Source organism: Perna viridis, chromosome 7 (assembly GCF_037379345.1).
Source record: "Perna viridis isolate PV_CMFRI_1.1 ecotype Kerala chromosome 7, ASM3737934v1, whole genome shotgun sequence".
NCBI lineage: Eukaryota > Metazoa > Mollusca > Bivalvia > Mytilida > Mytilidae > Perna > Perna viridis.
The window spans coordinates 48,169,374-48,185,172 of record NC_142451.1 but is presented as its reverse complement, the minus strand read 5'-3'; the positions used below and the strand labels follow the sequence as shown (position 1 = coordinate 48,185,172).

Here is a 15,799-nt window from a genome sequence, read left to right as displayed (position 1 = left end):
ATTTTGAAATGAATAAGCGAGATTTACATATAGCTCTTTTAAATTTCTAGTTTCAAAGGAGGTTCGCTTGTTTTAGTTCTTGTTTGTTTGTTTTTTGTTTTGTATTTGGTTTTTTTGTTTTTTTTTTATATTTAATTTTTGATCTTTTACATTTTTTGTGTTTACATTGTAAGTGTTGTTTGTTAAGTGTATTAGGGGTTTTGGTGTCCCCGGTCTTTTCTAAGCTTCGTCAATTCTCTTCTTTATATATCTAAATCCTTCGCCTCAGTCAATAACTCCATATGTAAATAAAGTGTCCACAACAACAAAAATCGCATATTATACGAAATTCAGGAACTATAAAACAAAATTACCGAACTTATAATCACAAATTGGAGGGACACATCAAATAATTCATGAACTGGCAAAGTCAAGAATAAACCAGAAATATGAAAATAACCTCTATTTTCTCGAGTTTGCACAGTCATTTCAAAATGCAATAGTGGGTTGAACCAGGATTTATGACTAGCAAATTCTCCCCGCTTTCATAGTGGCCATATTAGTTCTAGTGTAGTTTTATGACTCTTCAGTTTCTTTATTATATTAATTTCCAATTTTTAAGAGTAAATCTAATTGAAAAACTTAATTCTGAACTCATCTAAAATGTTTTTTTATCACCTAAAGTTCTCCGTAACCATTTAAGAAACGTCATTTTCAATGAGAAAACCACTAAGAAAAAATCGTATATTTATATAAAAAAATATCGCACTTTTATTATACTCGTTTCGATGTTTCATGGAAACATATTTCTGTGATCAGGTGGTCAGTCTATTGTTATTAATACAAGCTAAATGGCATTAAATCCAAACTCTGGATAATGTTCAAAATTTCGTCTCCCGTGACGATCCAAGTTATCGGATGGTGGGTCTTGACTTGTTTCGTTGGGATTTTCGTAGCTTCTATTATTGAAAGTGTAAGGATAACCATTTCCACGTTTCTTTGTCGAAATATTACAGCAATAACATCTGAAAATAGCCGCTACGATAAACACCAAAACAATAAGTGAAGGAACTGCTAACATATATATTATGATGGCACCTCCATGCTGAACTACAAAGAAGAGAAAAATATGATAATGTTATGTATACATTTCCTGAACTATTCAACCAATAAGAAACTAATTCTGATTACATGATCTGTTGCAGGGATGGATTCGGGACTTGAATTTAGAGAAGTCGATTGTTCCACAACAGAGTGCTGCGAAACATTTGAGAGCAATTCTTGACTGTTTTCTCAATAATGAAAACCCATTCACTAGTACAAAAATGCCAGTCATGAATATGGCAAATTTCGGTATGCTGTACACGTGTTACAAGTATTAACTTATCACCATCAGCATCGTGACCAAACGCTTGGGTACTTCAAGATCCAAAAATGAATACATTGGACATAAAAAGAACATAAAGCCAAATATATTAACATAAATTCAGCACCGATAATACAAAAGAAAATACTGTTGTTCATATAGACTTTGCTAGCTTACTGTGCTACTTGAATCGGTATGTGGAGTTGAATGTTCTTATCCGAACGTTTATGCTACTTATTTAAAGGTGAAGCAAACTGTGTCATAAAACAAAATAAATATAACAATAAATGTGTACACTGTACATATAAGTTAATTGAAAAACGTGCTTCTGAATAAAGGGTATGAACCTTAGGAAACGATATAAGAGTATATAAGGAAATCAAGATTCTAACAAAAATCAAATGAATGCTATCCAGTGAGAACGAAAATTGACACAAACAATAAAGAATATGAAATGACCAAAATAATACGTACAAAAAAAAACAAAAGTAAATGAGTAAAATCGGACTTCACTTAAAACTGGAAACATGGAAAAGGTGCACCGGTAGGGGAAGCATCCTTATATTTCAAAGAATCAACAACAGGGATTCACGAATTATGACATGAGAACTATGACAAAGTGAACAAATCAGTTATCATGGTGCAGATTGATACACCGAGTATATGATGACGAAAAATTCTGTAGTGAGATTTTCAATCTTGTAGCAACACAACCCGGTACAAAAGTCTAATTCTTTTCTTTTGGATTAGATCAATTGTAAAGTCAGCCTCATAAGGGTGATGGAATAGGTCAGCGAGAAAGGAAACACAATTTATTCCAGTTAGAATACCTCCACCACACTTGACAAATACTTTGTCGATAAAACAATTCAGCATTTTGAAAACATCTTCTTGCGTATATTTGGATGATGATTTAGAATCGGTTTTTTACGAAGTATGAGGAATTTGTAGCAAGATATATGTACCTGTAATTAGATGTACCGTCGTTGGTTTCTAGAATATTACAATGTATAATGTTTTTCTTTCAGTATAATACTTACAACTTAATAAAAACGCACACTAACTTAATTGAAACTGCAATAGAATAGATGCGTTAGGTAAGACGGTCACTCTCGACTTAGGATAAAGACAATTTGTTGAAAGAGGTTGGGTGGTGCAATTTGCAGATCCAGCTATGAAGCGTTATTTGTATAAATTTCTGTTGACTTTTTGGACTTCACAATCACTGTCTTTAGTAGAGAGGTGGATAGCACGGATTAATGTGTTTCCACTGTCTCTATTTTGGAGAGTGTGGTTGCAGTATACTAGTAGATCATATTACTGCTATCTCCGATAATAAGCATTGGAGCTAATTCGTTTTGCAGGCAAGACAAAGCCAATGTTGTTTTTAGGATTTGTCTGCTGGTACAGCAACGTATTTGTCATGTATAGTAGACACTGTTTTTGCTACATCGCGGTCTTTGAAAACTCATGTAGCATTGATACTCATTGATCTACTAAAAATTCTAATAAGTTTCAAAAATGAAGACCTCACAGCTTCTACCCACTCTGACAGTGAATAAATGTCTTCCTGTTCTCGTTTGATCCATTTTCTTTCATGATACTCCACAGCATACATAAGAATTTTAAGTTTTAATTCCAATTTATGGAGCGTGCTTTACGGTACTTTAAACCTATCGAAAGGACCTTTCGGAGAAATTTGTTTTCCAAGGGCTGGGAGGGTCCTCCGTGCAACCACCCCCCCCCCGACCCCACTTATCAACTTCATGGTGATTTTTAGTGCCTTCATACCTCCCATAATCGAATCAATTTGTCGCCATATTTGAGACGTTTTATTAAAAAATAACTTCTTGAGTCGAAATTGACTTTTCACGGAAAATTCGAAAATCCCATTTTTTTGGCATTTTTCGATAAATTCTGACAACGAAAACTGCCAAAATTAATCATAAGAAGCCCAGAAGTCTAAATTGTGATAATGCTAAATAGAAAATACCAAATAAGCCATTTTTTACTGAAGCATAAATACTCTAGGGGTTTTGATATTGAAAAATATGTCAATTTAAGCAATTTTTCGGCGGGTAGGGTTATATTTTTTTCATTGTTTATCCCTAAACCCTAAATGCACATGTAACCGCAACTTTCTTGGTACCATTGTAAAGCCAAGACATACTATAAGGAATCTGAGTAGAATTTGTAATTCATTTTTGGAATCTACTGTGTATACCGCCAACAAATCTACCAGAACAACAGTTTTGGCTTTGTTTGGATTACAAAGACTACAGACCTTTTATTTGTAATCAAAAAGTAATTGAACGAATTAAAATTCGTTTTATATTTATCAAAGTGTGTTCTTTGTTGAAAGAAAAATCATGATCAAAGGAATTAGATTAAGAAGTTAATCAAACTAACAAAGTCTAATGATAATGACAAGATACAGAAAATAGATACAAACAGCGAAGAACATGAAATAGCTATAAAGTAAACAAAATAGAATTGCTCAGAATACCATTGTTCGGTTTCACTGGAAATGGTGTAGAAAACGTCTCATTCCACTCGGTTTGATTTGGTGTGACTGTAAAAAAATCATTTGAAATGAGGCAAATAAGTTAAGTACGCGAAGTAACATGTTAAGCCCACCATATTCATTAGAAAGTGCTGTAGCTTCCAACTACCTGGTTTTTGCAATGATATTGCTTTTTGTTGTGTTGGCCATTCCTTTTGACTATTGTATAGAGATAATCAGTTCATTAATTTTGTAATTACCCTTTATCTAGAACTGTCCTCAATAGGTTAAGCTCCAGTGTAATGATTTGATGACATCGTGGTTGGACTTATCGCATTATTTTAAAGGAATTTGTGTGTAGGCTTGGTGTCATTGCAATTTGCGATATACACTCAAATAACACCAATGTTCTGACTGGTAGAATCACAAACCTTGATGGATTGATGTTGATATGTTCTCGTTAATGCAACCAATGACATGGTGACATCTGTAACGAAATATATATCTTTCCGTCAATCTTTAATATTTCTTGATGACCCATTTGCCAGTTTGTGGTCATTAGTCTTCGTTTTGTGGTTTTTGGCTGAACCCCACAAAAGAAAGTACTGTATAACAGGACAAACTGGTACTCCTGATTTCATTTTGCATAACAGAAGTTATTCAAGTATTAGTGCCAATTTTCGTGGTTTTCATGGGTAGGACAAACCGCCTCATTTGGTTTCAAACGGAAAGATTTTTTTCATTGATTTGTAGGTTGCATATGTTTAAACCATGTACCCATCTACACCATGAAAACTATTTTGTTCAACATGTCATCGTTTTCCCTACCTCCTTTGTCTACATTGGACTTGACTCTTTATGAGCAACTCGGTGGGTGTTTCTAGAAAAGCAGAGGACGCTAACCCTACCTGTTCGCCTGATCCATGATCACAGTTTTTAGTGGAATCTGAGTTGCTCATTTACTATTGTTACTTTGTATGTATTATTGTGGTTATTTTATGTTCTTTGTTGTCTTTGTCTGTTTTCCATTTCTAGTCGTTGTCCCTGGATTACATTCTTTTTATTTCTGCTAAAATCTTTGTTCCCTTGGTTACCAACAAAAAACCAACAAATAAGTGAGTTATTCCAAATCCACGAAAATTGTTATCCACGAATTAAAGTATCTTCTCAGTACTCGAAAACCTTCGTATTGAGACCGTTTTAAGAATGTTTTTTTCAGTTTTTGAGAGAATAGTTTAATAAGTTTAATAAAGTTAGGCATATTAGTGTAGGAGAAAACTATACTTATCTATGATACTTATTTTTTAAATGATAAATTTACGTTAAACATTGAAGAACTTTGTGTTATACAATAATCACAATCATCCGAATGGTTTTAAGAGATACAGACAAAAAAAAATCGAACATTGATAAAATGCTCTGGAATGTCTAAAAATGTTTGTATAGAGTTACTTCCCTTTGAGTGGTTTAACTAAAACCCATAAATTAAGACTAATATCCCCAAACTGGCAAATCAGATATTAAGATATCAAACAAAGCTATGTCATTCATCTTATGTTTCTATATTTCACCATGTTTTCGTGTTTTTAATTCTGCTTTTGTTGCAAATTTTGGGAGTTCATATTGCTGATGCTTTAGTTGTGTGTGTGATCTCATGCCTTGGGTTGACATTTTTCATTCTGTTGGTGTTGTTGTCTCTCCGCCATATCCATTTTTTTTACATTTCTTCTTCAGTTTTCATATGACATTATATTCCATTATGTCCGCTACATTATGTATTTAGATCGTGTCTGTTTCCTGTGTTAAAGTTTGGTCATGTGCTTGGATTCTGATGTCTATCAATTGTCATTTTTTAACACTTTTGTTTTGTAACCGATATTTTTTACCTGTTTCATTGGTCTTGATTTGAAATAATTATGAATACTCCTTGGTTTTACTTTAGCTAATGAGAAGACCATCAGTATGACCCGATGTTTTCTCAAACTTCTCTTTTTATTGGTGCCATTTAAAAAACTTCAACGACAAGGAATTCACATTACATATGTCACGACCTTTTACGATCAAACTCCTCTTCCTTCTGTGTTATATTTATTCACGAGGGAGTTTTGTTATCTTTTCTCTGTGTGTCCTTTATTATTATTTGTTTGTATTTTGTTGCTCGTTCGTTGAGTGAAGTCATTTTGGATACATTTTTTGATCAAAGCATATACTTCCATCTATCGTTCCAACCTTTTTGATTAAATGTGTACGTTATGTTGTAAAAACTTTACCTTTGGTATATCATGCAGTTACATTGAGAACGACATCTGTCACCAAACATACTCATAGAACACGGTCTGCACTTTGAGCCACTTTCAGAAGTGTATCCACGTGAACATGCTACAGAGAAAGAAACACAATTCGTAAACAATAAGCAGAAAAGAAAACGGAAAATATCATATCAATATAACAAACCTTGGCAGTGGAACCCCTATTCATGTTGTACAGCATAATTTATCTATTAATCCAGATATGATTCTTATGTAAATACAATTAAAGTCAAAGAAAATAATAAACTTCATTAACATTTTTTATTGTTATTGATTTACGGCCTTCAGTAAAAAAATGCTCCGAACTAGAAAAGGAGTTTTATCGAAATGAAAGAAATTTAAATTATTTAATATATAATGTAAATCGTGCCTTATAAAAATGACATTTTTAATAATATTTTCTTTTCAAAAGTTACGAAAAGAAAACGTGTTCCTAATGGTTCTTGTGTAAATGCTTTGGCATTTAAAATTTAACTGCACCTTTATAACTTACGGAAACAAACAGAACTAACACGCTGAAAATCCGAACAACAGGTCGGTGTTCCATCGCTACTGTATAAATATAAACAGAAATAAACAAATAGAACTAACACGCTGAAAGTCCGAGCAAAGGGCCGCTGTTCCATAGTCACTGTATAAATATAAACATAAATAAACAACCAAACAGATCTAACATGTTGAACGTCCGAACAAAAGGCTCAATCGCCATTGTATAAATGTAAAAAAAAAACCAAGAAGTTTCTCCACGGCAAAAATTCTGGGTTCAACTTAAAGTTTCCTTCCTTTTGAAACTGTTAATAGTATATTTCAATAAATGTATTAAAGTATTAAAGTTCCTTAAACCAGAACTGCTTAGAAAAATGTTTTAAATATATTTTGAAGTATAAAACTGAAATCATCATAAGTGCATGGACACATACAACAGAACGCTACCAAACGTTAGCGTACAATTTAATTTCAGTGTAACTAGTTCAAATGTAATATTACCGCCAAGACTTCAGGGACAACGACAAAGACGAAAAAGCTTTGATATACAATTAGGGGGTTACTGAATGACAAACCTGTAATTAAACCCTTTTTAGCGTATATATTACACGAGCAAACACGTGGAACATACACTTCTACTTATGACGATATTCCCAAAATAAATATTAATGAATGAAAACCATAACACAGATGCTTTATATGCCGTTTTCTTATGCTTTGATCAATACTCTTACCTTTTACAATTCAATCCCTGGTTCAACGTGCGATTTATAAACATAATTGAACAAAAAGTAAAATTATATATGGAAAAGATATAATTTCTATAATTTCTCATGCATATGGTATAGATGTAAAGTACATAAATGATGCAGTGTTTCCTTTGAATGAATATGCCATTGGTCGAACTAATAATCGTCCGTGTAGAATACGCAATAAAGCAAGAGTGTGGCGGTTCCGTCCTTATAGACATCGGAATGAAAATACTTGGTTTGTCAATTGATTACATCCGGGGGAATATAACACCATGCTATTATTTCCTTGAATTAAATAATTAGAAAATAAATGCATAAAGAATAGTGAATGATGAATGTGAATCTTTTTCAGCCAGTAAACAAGACCTGCTTTACAAAGACTGGGTGAGTTTACGCAGTGTACATAAATTAGATTTATGCATCTCAATTTATTCGACATAGCCCCAATCTTATTACCTTTTAACCCTATATATTGTGTTCATAGGTTTGTTCTTTGTTTCCTTTACGTATTTACCAGACTGTTTTAACCGCTTACCGTATAAATTTCTCTTGTCTGGAGAATGATTATCAATATTTTGTTAAATTTGTTTTCATGGTAGTAGTAGTCTGAAAAATAAAACAAAAATGCACATAAAAGGCATATCAGAAGTTATCGAACAACAAGTACAACGTTAACTACCAGGCTTTTATATTTAGTGGATACATTAAATTACAGAGCTTATGCTTGTTGTGCTGACTTCGAAGAGAGAAATGGACAATGTTATCGTAAGTATTTTAACAAATTACAACATTTGTGAGAAAATAAGCAAAATGTATGTTCAACGTGATATTCAGTCAGAGATATTATGGTTACTTTGCTTGTCTTGATAATTGTTATGGATATCAAACATTTACTGGTAGTGCACAAAGACTTACATCATCATGTTTCTTGTATACTACTATTATTTTGATCTTCCTTTGTATTTGATTTTAATGATGCTGATAAGAGGTTATTCCTTGAAACACGTATACAGCACATCGAAATTTACAATATCTAAAACTGGTATGTTTTGTATTGTAACAGTAATCAACGAAACCAAGATTCTAGCGGAAATCAAAAGAATGTAATCCAGGGACAAAGACCAGCCGTGCAGAACAGACAAAAACGACAAAGAACATAAAGTATCTTAAATAATACATAAAAGTAAAAATAATAAATGTGCAACTCGGACTTAGAAGTCTAGCGCGATAAAAAAAAATTTCTGCGTAGTTATGGCAAGCTCTGGTATAACGTATGAGTTGTGATATGAAAACTACATACGCGTGTGCTGACGGAATGTTGCCACAAATGAAAGGACAATTCTGAATGAAAAGTTTTCAAGTTTGTCGTTAAGTTTGGTTAATAGTTATCCTTTGTCATCGATCTCTAAGTGCAGATCAAAATATGAGGCTGACTTCGATGTCTAATCCTGGTGAAAAAGTTGAATCTATTGATATATCAGTCAGATCAATCGGATATTCGTTGCCACTACAATCAGTGCTAACCAATATTCAACTTATGTTTTTAAAACATAAATATAACAGATTCCTAGATAAATAAAACTAATGCTTAATTAATTCCCCTTGTTTTGTTGACGACTCCCACTATGACTAAATTGTTTATACTTTTAATAAATTATTGATGTTTTCATCTTTAGTCTTCAGTTTTAATTTTGGTTTCACTTTTCATAATGACTGTCATCTGGGAACTAAGCATTTCCATCAGAAATACCTGTTCAAAGTCAAGACCATTGCGATTGTTTCCAACTTTTGACTATATATTGCCATTTATTTCATGGACTATATAATTTTAAGTTTTGAGTGTATCAATTTCGTCATTTTGTGATTACCCCTTTTTTTACATCAGTTGTTAGGAGTAATTGAGGTTAAAACTCTGTAAATTTTTACTTTGTATAACATTATTGTCTATGTCAGTTATGCGTTTACTGGACTACATACGACATTTATTATATCTTGGGTACATATATTCTCTCTAGGCTGTGCCTCTGGGTTTACTACAGATTTTGGAAAGATATGTGCACCTTGTAAAAAGAACACGTTTGGAGATAAATGTCGCGGTGATTGTAAATGTTCGGAAAATCAACTGTAAGTTACTAAGATAGGTGCACCAACCAGTAGACTCTCTTTTTCATTTAAAGAGATTAGAGCGATAAAGGGAATATCAATGTCATTTACCTTATCCGCTTAAAGAACTATAGAAATATTAAGAACAATATTTTATTTCATTGATAGGACTAGGATTTATCTTGTTGTTGGTAAAATCAGGGTTTTTCTTTTCTGTTATCAACGTGCCTTTGTAATTCAGTTTTTGTTAAATTGTTGTTGTTCTTTCGACGTTGAATTTTGTTTAAACGATTGTTCCTCTGAATTGTACTTGTAACTGACAGATGTCACCATATACATGGCTGTATTGACGTTACTACCTACCGAATCCAAACGTTGTCTTCAAGCTACTATACAAGTTACGCACAGTCAACTGAATCATTCAAACTCACTACAGAAAATACCTTCATTAGGCACTCATCGGAAAGAGGTAACATATTTCAAGAAATTTAAGTAACCAGTTTTTTTTTTTAAGTGGGCAATATCATGCCATGATCACAATATTTCCATTAATTCTAGAGTCAAATCTTAAATAAAACGTACTCGAAGAGCTGTTAAAAACAAGTCGTATGAAACAGTAATCATGTTGATAATGGAAAAATGAAACACCTTAACAAAAATACAAAAACAAATTCATAGTTCAGATCTTTAATAAAACAAGTATAAAAATCAATATATATATCTGTTCCGTTTAAGAACCAGTTGACAAATAAAAAAAACGCAAAAGTCTTAACTTCTTGTCATTGACATATATTTACAATAATTGAACTTGTGCTGGACTTTGTTTTATTTTTCACTCTATAGTAAGTTGTTTTATATTACATTTATTATAATAAAACATCATACATTGTAGTGTCTACAATAGCAACGACTTCGAGTCAAGAAAATCTACAAACTTCTATAAATACTGTGTTGACCAAATCTAATGGTAAATATTACTTATTCAAGAGAACACTGTACATATAAATACATAGTAATGCGAACTATTTAGGAACCTTTCGTCTTTAACAGGACTAAAATGCGGGTTATTTTTTTCCTATAAAGTGTGTCCTCTGTCAAAAACCTCGAAAGATCGTAATGATGTCTAAAAATATTGTGAACCAAGCTCAAACAAAACCCTTATATTAAATTTTTAGGCGGACAATAACTATATTCTCTTTTGCATGTTTACATTTAAAATGAGTTTTCCATCAATCAAAAAATCCCCGAGCGGCTTTCCACCTAAAAGAAACATGGAAAGACAAACGGACAGACAAACAGAAAATCACACATAGAGATATACAGGGGATTCTTATATAACCTCTTTTACTGTTTTGATAGTCTATGATAAAATAAAACAACACCTTAGTAATACAAGCTCAAGCTTCCAATGAATAAAAAAAAAAAGAATAGTGATAGACGATACTTTCTTTTTTCATCTTATACATCATTACAGAACACTAATTCTATCCATAATTAAGTCAAGTCAAGTCTAAGATAAATCTATCAAAACAGATACTACATCACCGGAACACACTGTACCACAATGGTCCTGACTTGGTACAGGCATTTCAAATGAAATGGTTGATTCAATCTAGATTTCACAGCGCGCTAAACCTCCGTCTTCCATTGCAGCGTGAATAAACCTGTGGTGATTAAATAGCATTTGCATGCTATTACGTTATAATCAGTAAATCAGCTGTCACATCGGCCCAAAGAACTATTTACCAAAATCAATAATTACTCACAAACAAACTTTATCACTTCAAATTTTGAAACTTATTTCATTAATTTAACCTTAAAACACCGTTATGTATTTGTCTTCAGTTGGGAAAAGTCATAAAGTAAATGAGGGCACATACTAATTTGACTTTGTTTGCTATAGGATCACAGAAATTTACAAAACTAATGTCATGTACCAGTTTAACTGTCTTGAGATCTGAAATTATGTCATTGATATTTACAACACTGGACCATTTTCGAAGAAATAAGAAAAGAATAACGACAATATATTATGTTTACAGATAACCTCAACCAAGTGAATATGGTGGCTTATTACGCTTTTTCGGGAATAGTACTTGTCCTTCTGGTATGTTTGGGAATCGTGTTTTACAAATACAAAATGTCAGTAAAGAAAAGAGTTACAATCATCCAGGGACAAAATGTAGGTCTTAATATGACACAAGAAAATGTTGTCAACTCAGACACCAGTGATCGAGATTATGAAGTCGTGGATGAAAGAACCATGGTGAATCTTCAACTTCAAGATGTACCAAACAATGATTATTTAGAGGTTATAAGCAGTTCTCCAAGCTCGAGGAGTGACCAAAGCAACAAAACAAATAAGACTAGTTATCTCCAATCCGGTACGTGTGCTTACAATTCAAAATCCTATCAAGTCGATGTTCATATTGGCAATGATGAGTCAACCGAAAATACCGAAAAGTTCTACAACTCGTATCAGAAACTCATTAAGACAAACTATTCAAGTAATCCGTATAATGTTTTAAACACAATTAACCTTAATGTTCTTGGACATTCACATCTTGGTCATGCTAAGTTAAGCATAAAGGATAGCTCTTACTTGTCCAGATCTTGTGGACATGATGACTCTCTAAAGTATGTAGGAAAAGTTCAAGGTGGGAAAAGGTCCAAATCACTTGACTTTAGTCGTATTGATAATAGTAATTAGTAGACTGTTAATTTATTTGTTATGCTAAAAATAAATGGTACAATGTATTAATTGATTAAATTTTCCGAATTTCAATCTTCCATTCTTCAAATTCGTGATCCATACCTTGCATTGCCCGGGATGCATAGTTATCTTTTATAAGCAATTTTTGCTGGGTCCGGAATGACAAGAAAACACTTCTTTAAACCTTTCTCTAAATGGTTTTGGTACAACTGAAAGCATGGCATTTTTTATTTTTTTTATCATCTTAATGAGAAAAACAAACCAACGAAATATTTAGTGAAGATTTTTTGTTTACCCGTTGATCTGCAGCATAAACCTTTTTACTTGGGAAATCCGGAACTGCATTGAAATTTTGTCTGAAAAGTTGTTGGCCTAAAAAAAATCATATTCTAGCTTAATTTCTCATTTTAGAAAATTTAAGCAATGTGTGCTCTAGAAGTCGACTTTTACGTTAAATCCCCCCCCAAAAAAAGGAGAAGAAATTAATAAATTTTTTTTTCAAAATTAGAAAGATCGTCTGATAGTAACCAACCGACTTAGTGACGTCATGAGCTAATCGTAAGCTATCGGTACTTTCGATTCTATGTTTAAAAATTTCGAATTAGGCAAAGCCTTTTACATTTTACAAAACGTCATTGAACTACATAATATTTATTTTTGTTTGCGTGAGTGCATTTCTTTTAATAAGAACCCAACGTAATGCAAAGCGGTCTTTTGATTCCTTTAAGAACTATATAATAATCAATAACAAAGCGTATTTACAAATACTACTACAAGGGCATAACAAATGCTTGTAACGGATATCATTTCATTTTTTGTAGTGCAGGATTTGTTTTCTAATATGAATGGATGCTTATGTTGTAGGTCCTTGTTTGGTCATTAAATTTAACAAATCATTTATATGTATTTGAGTATTAAAGAATTTTAGAATATACACAACTTAAGATGGTTCATGAAACCCAGTAAATTCATTGCAGGACAATAGATTTGGCTGTCACAATTTAAGCTAGTGTCTAATTATACTCTCCTGAAGGGAACGTAAATGGTTATATTATCAACAGTATACTTATGGCTAGAGAAATCATCAATATGATGATTTGTGCATGTAAAATCGGGAGCTTAAAAACAGCATCGTGTCAGTTTCATTTTTGTACACTTCGTAAATGCAAATGAGAATCAAACCTAATTTCCACGTTGTAGGAAGAATTTTGAAAATATTTCAATCATATTTCTTACTGACAATATTATCTTAATTAGAAGTCGCTGGTATGTTTCAATTGGCTCAAATACGTCCGGTGTTTTCATCACTAGTAGTTACCCAATGTGCTGAATTTCGTCGCTACATGCTTCCATCTATCAATAAAAGGTGAACAATAGTTACGCAGCTCAAGTTCTCTCCTTTTTCTTTTCAACAATCATTCATTTCCTTATTTTTATATAGGTCGCACACGTTGGGTATAATCGCAATCGACTCGGGAGGGGTCAGATATCTCATTTCAACATTTATTTCCTTATTCGCCATTTTAGATCACACGAGTTTGAAATGGTCGCAATCGACTCGGGAAGGATCAGAGATCTCATTTAAACATTCATTTCCTTATTCACCATTTTAGGTCGCACAGAGTTGGGAATAGTCGCAATTGAATCAAGCGGAGTCAGAAATCTCATTTCAACATTCAATTTCTTATTCGCCATTTTTAGTCGCACAGAGTGAGGAACGGTCGTACACTGTAATCGACTCGGGAGAGGTCAGAGATCTCATTTCAACATTCATCTCCTTATTCGTCATTTAAGGTCGCACAGAGTTGGGAATGGTCATAATCGACTCGGGAGGGGTCAGAAATGTCATTTCAACATTCATACCCCTATTCATCAATAAGGTCGCACAGTTGGGAATGGTCGTAATCGACTCGGGAGGGGTCAGGGATCACATTTCAAAATCCATTTCCTTATTCGCCATATAAGGTAGCACAGAGTTTGTAATAATTGCAATTGACACGGGGAGGGTGAGAATCAGAGATCTTATTTCAACATTCATTTCCGTATTTGTCATTTACGGTAACACAGATTTGGGAATAACTGCATTCAACTCGGAAGGGATCAGATTTCCATTTCAACATTCATTTCTATGATTCGCCAGTTAAGGTCGCAAGTAATTGTGAATGGTCGTAATCGCCTCGGGAGGGGTCAGAATTCTCATTTCAACATTCATTTTCTTATACATCATTTAAGGTCGCACAGAATTGGGAATTGTCGTAATCGACTCGGGAGAGGTCACACATCTCATTCCAACATTCATACCCTTATTCGTCATTAATGGTCACACAGAGGTTGGAATTGTGCAATTAATACGGGGAGGGTGAGTATCTGAGATCTCATTTCAACATTCATATCCTTAATTCGCAATTTAAAGTAGCACAGAGTTTGGAATGGTTGCAATTGACACGGCGGGGGTGGGGGTGGGATAGAGATATCATTTAAACATTTATTTCCTTATTCGCCATTTAAGATAGCACGAAGTTATGAATGGTTGCAATTGACACGGCGAGGGAGGAGGGGTCAGGGATCACATTTCAAAATTCATTTCCTCATTCGCCATCTTAGGTCGTAAGTATTGGCAATGGTGGCCAATTTCGACAAACTTTTTCGACCCATTTTATCTTTGTGTCCCATCCAGTTTTACATTTCATCAATATTTCATGTTCATTGTGTCGTCCATTTAATGTTCATTGTCAGAATATAGCTGAAAAATTGCTGCTCGGGCGTTAAACCCCAACAGTAAATCAATGAATCTGACCCATCTCCCCCCCCCACCCCACCCCCGAATCGAATGCGACCATTTCTAACTCCGTGCGATTTATTATAAAAGAAAACAACATCATAATAAATTATTTACCGCAATATCAAACATAAGACGTACCTATACTCGGCGTCACATAAATAACATACGGTTAAAATTTGAATAAAAATATTTTCTACGACTTTATTGACACCTACCGTCGTTTAAATTGTCTTAAATGACTTGCTCATTCGTTTAGCCAAACGGCTTCTCCCTAAACAAGTCGCTTATTAGCTTAATCATGCGTAACAAATCCTTACGGGGAAATCCTATACTAATATCCGCCATGTTGGTTTCTACGGGACGAATTGTTTACAACGGAAGTTCGTAAGTTCCCGTAGATCTCCGGTGACAATCGTATTAATTCCCGCCATTTTGTATGTAAACAAAAGCTGATATGCTGGACACTTTTACACAATGCTGTTCTGGTTTTAAGTAGTTAGACATGTCAGTTTACATTGTTTCTGTGCATCATTTACGATTTAAGGCAATTTTAAACTGGATTTAAAGTAAGACAGCCAGGACTCCTGGGTTCAGACATTTTTCTTTTGTTACCAACTCACATGCAACGTATTTTTGTCGGATTTAAAACATTGTGATCGAGTTATTACTCGATCATTAAGCACGAGAGCCGGAGAGTTTACAGTTTACAGTGCGGAATTTGTATATGACACATGGCATTCCTTGCAAAAGCTTCCACGATAGAAAAAAAATATATAAAAACATGTTTACATGTGACAGGGACAATA

General features: G+C 33.4%; 2 protein-coding genes across 4 annotated transcripts; one reads left to right on the top strand and one right to left on the bottom strand.

Moving 5' to 3' along the window:
• Window positions 1-709: 709 nt before the first annotated feature.
• Window positions 710-7,872, bottom strand: LOC148613059 (uncharacterized). 3 transcript variants are annotated; one of them, XM_088595068.1, is made up of 6 exons: window positions 7,378-7,872; window positions 6,651-6,709; window positions 6,119-6,227; window positions 4,280-4,335; window positions 3,852-3,917; window positions 710-1,004 (listed from the first exon to the last, which is right to left on the bottom strand). In XM_088595068.1, the coding sequence occupies exons 1-6, from the start codon at window positions 7,611-7,613 to the stop codon at window positions 817-819; spliced, it is 714 nt and encodes a 237-aa protein (XP_088451194.1). In that variant the 5' UTR covers window positions 7,614-7,872; the 3' UTR covers window positions 710-816. The 3 variants fall into 3 exon arrangements, with proteins under 3 accessions (XP_088451194.1, XP_088451195.1, XP_088451193.1); XM_088595069.1 differs by having other exon boundaries at window positions 710-1,089; window positions 6,651-6,788; window positions 7,378-7,869; XM_088595067.1 differs by having other exon boundaries at window positions 710-1,089; window positions 7,378-7,856.
• Window positions 7,690-12,283, top strand: LOC148613058 (uncharacterized). The gene is made up of 6 exons (XM_088595064.1): window positions 7,690-7,779; window positions 8,111-8,160; window positions 9,411-9,519; window positions 9,822-9,967; window positions 10,391-10,465; window positions 11,541-12,283. Exons 1-6 carry the CDS (start codon window positions 7,724-7,726, stop codon window positions 12,206-12,208), a joined length of 1,104 nt encoding a protein of 367 aa, XP_088451190.1. The 5' UTR covers window positions 7,690-7,723; the 3' UTR covers window positions 12,209-12,283.
• The last annotated feature ends 3,516 nt before the right edge of the window (window positions 12,284-15,799 follow it).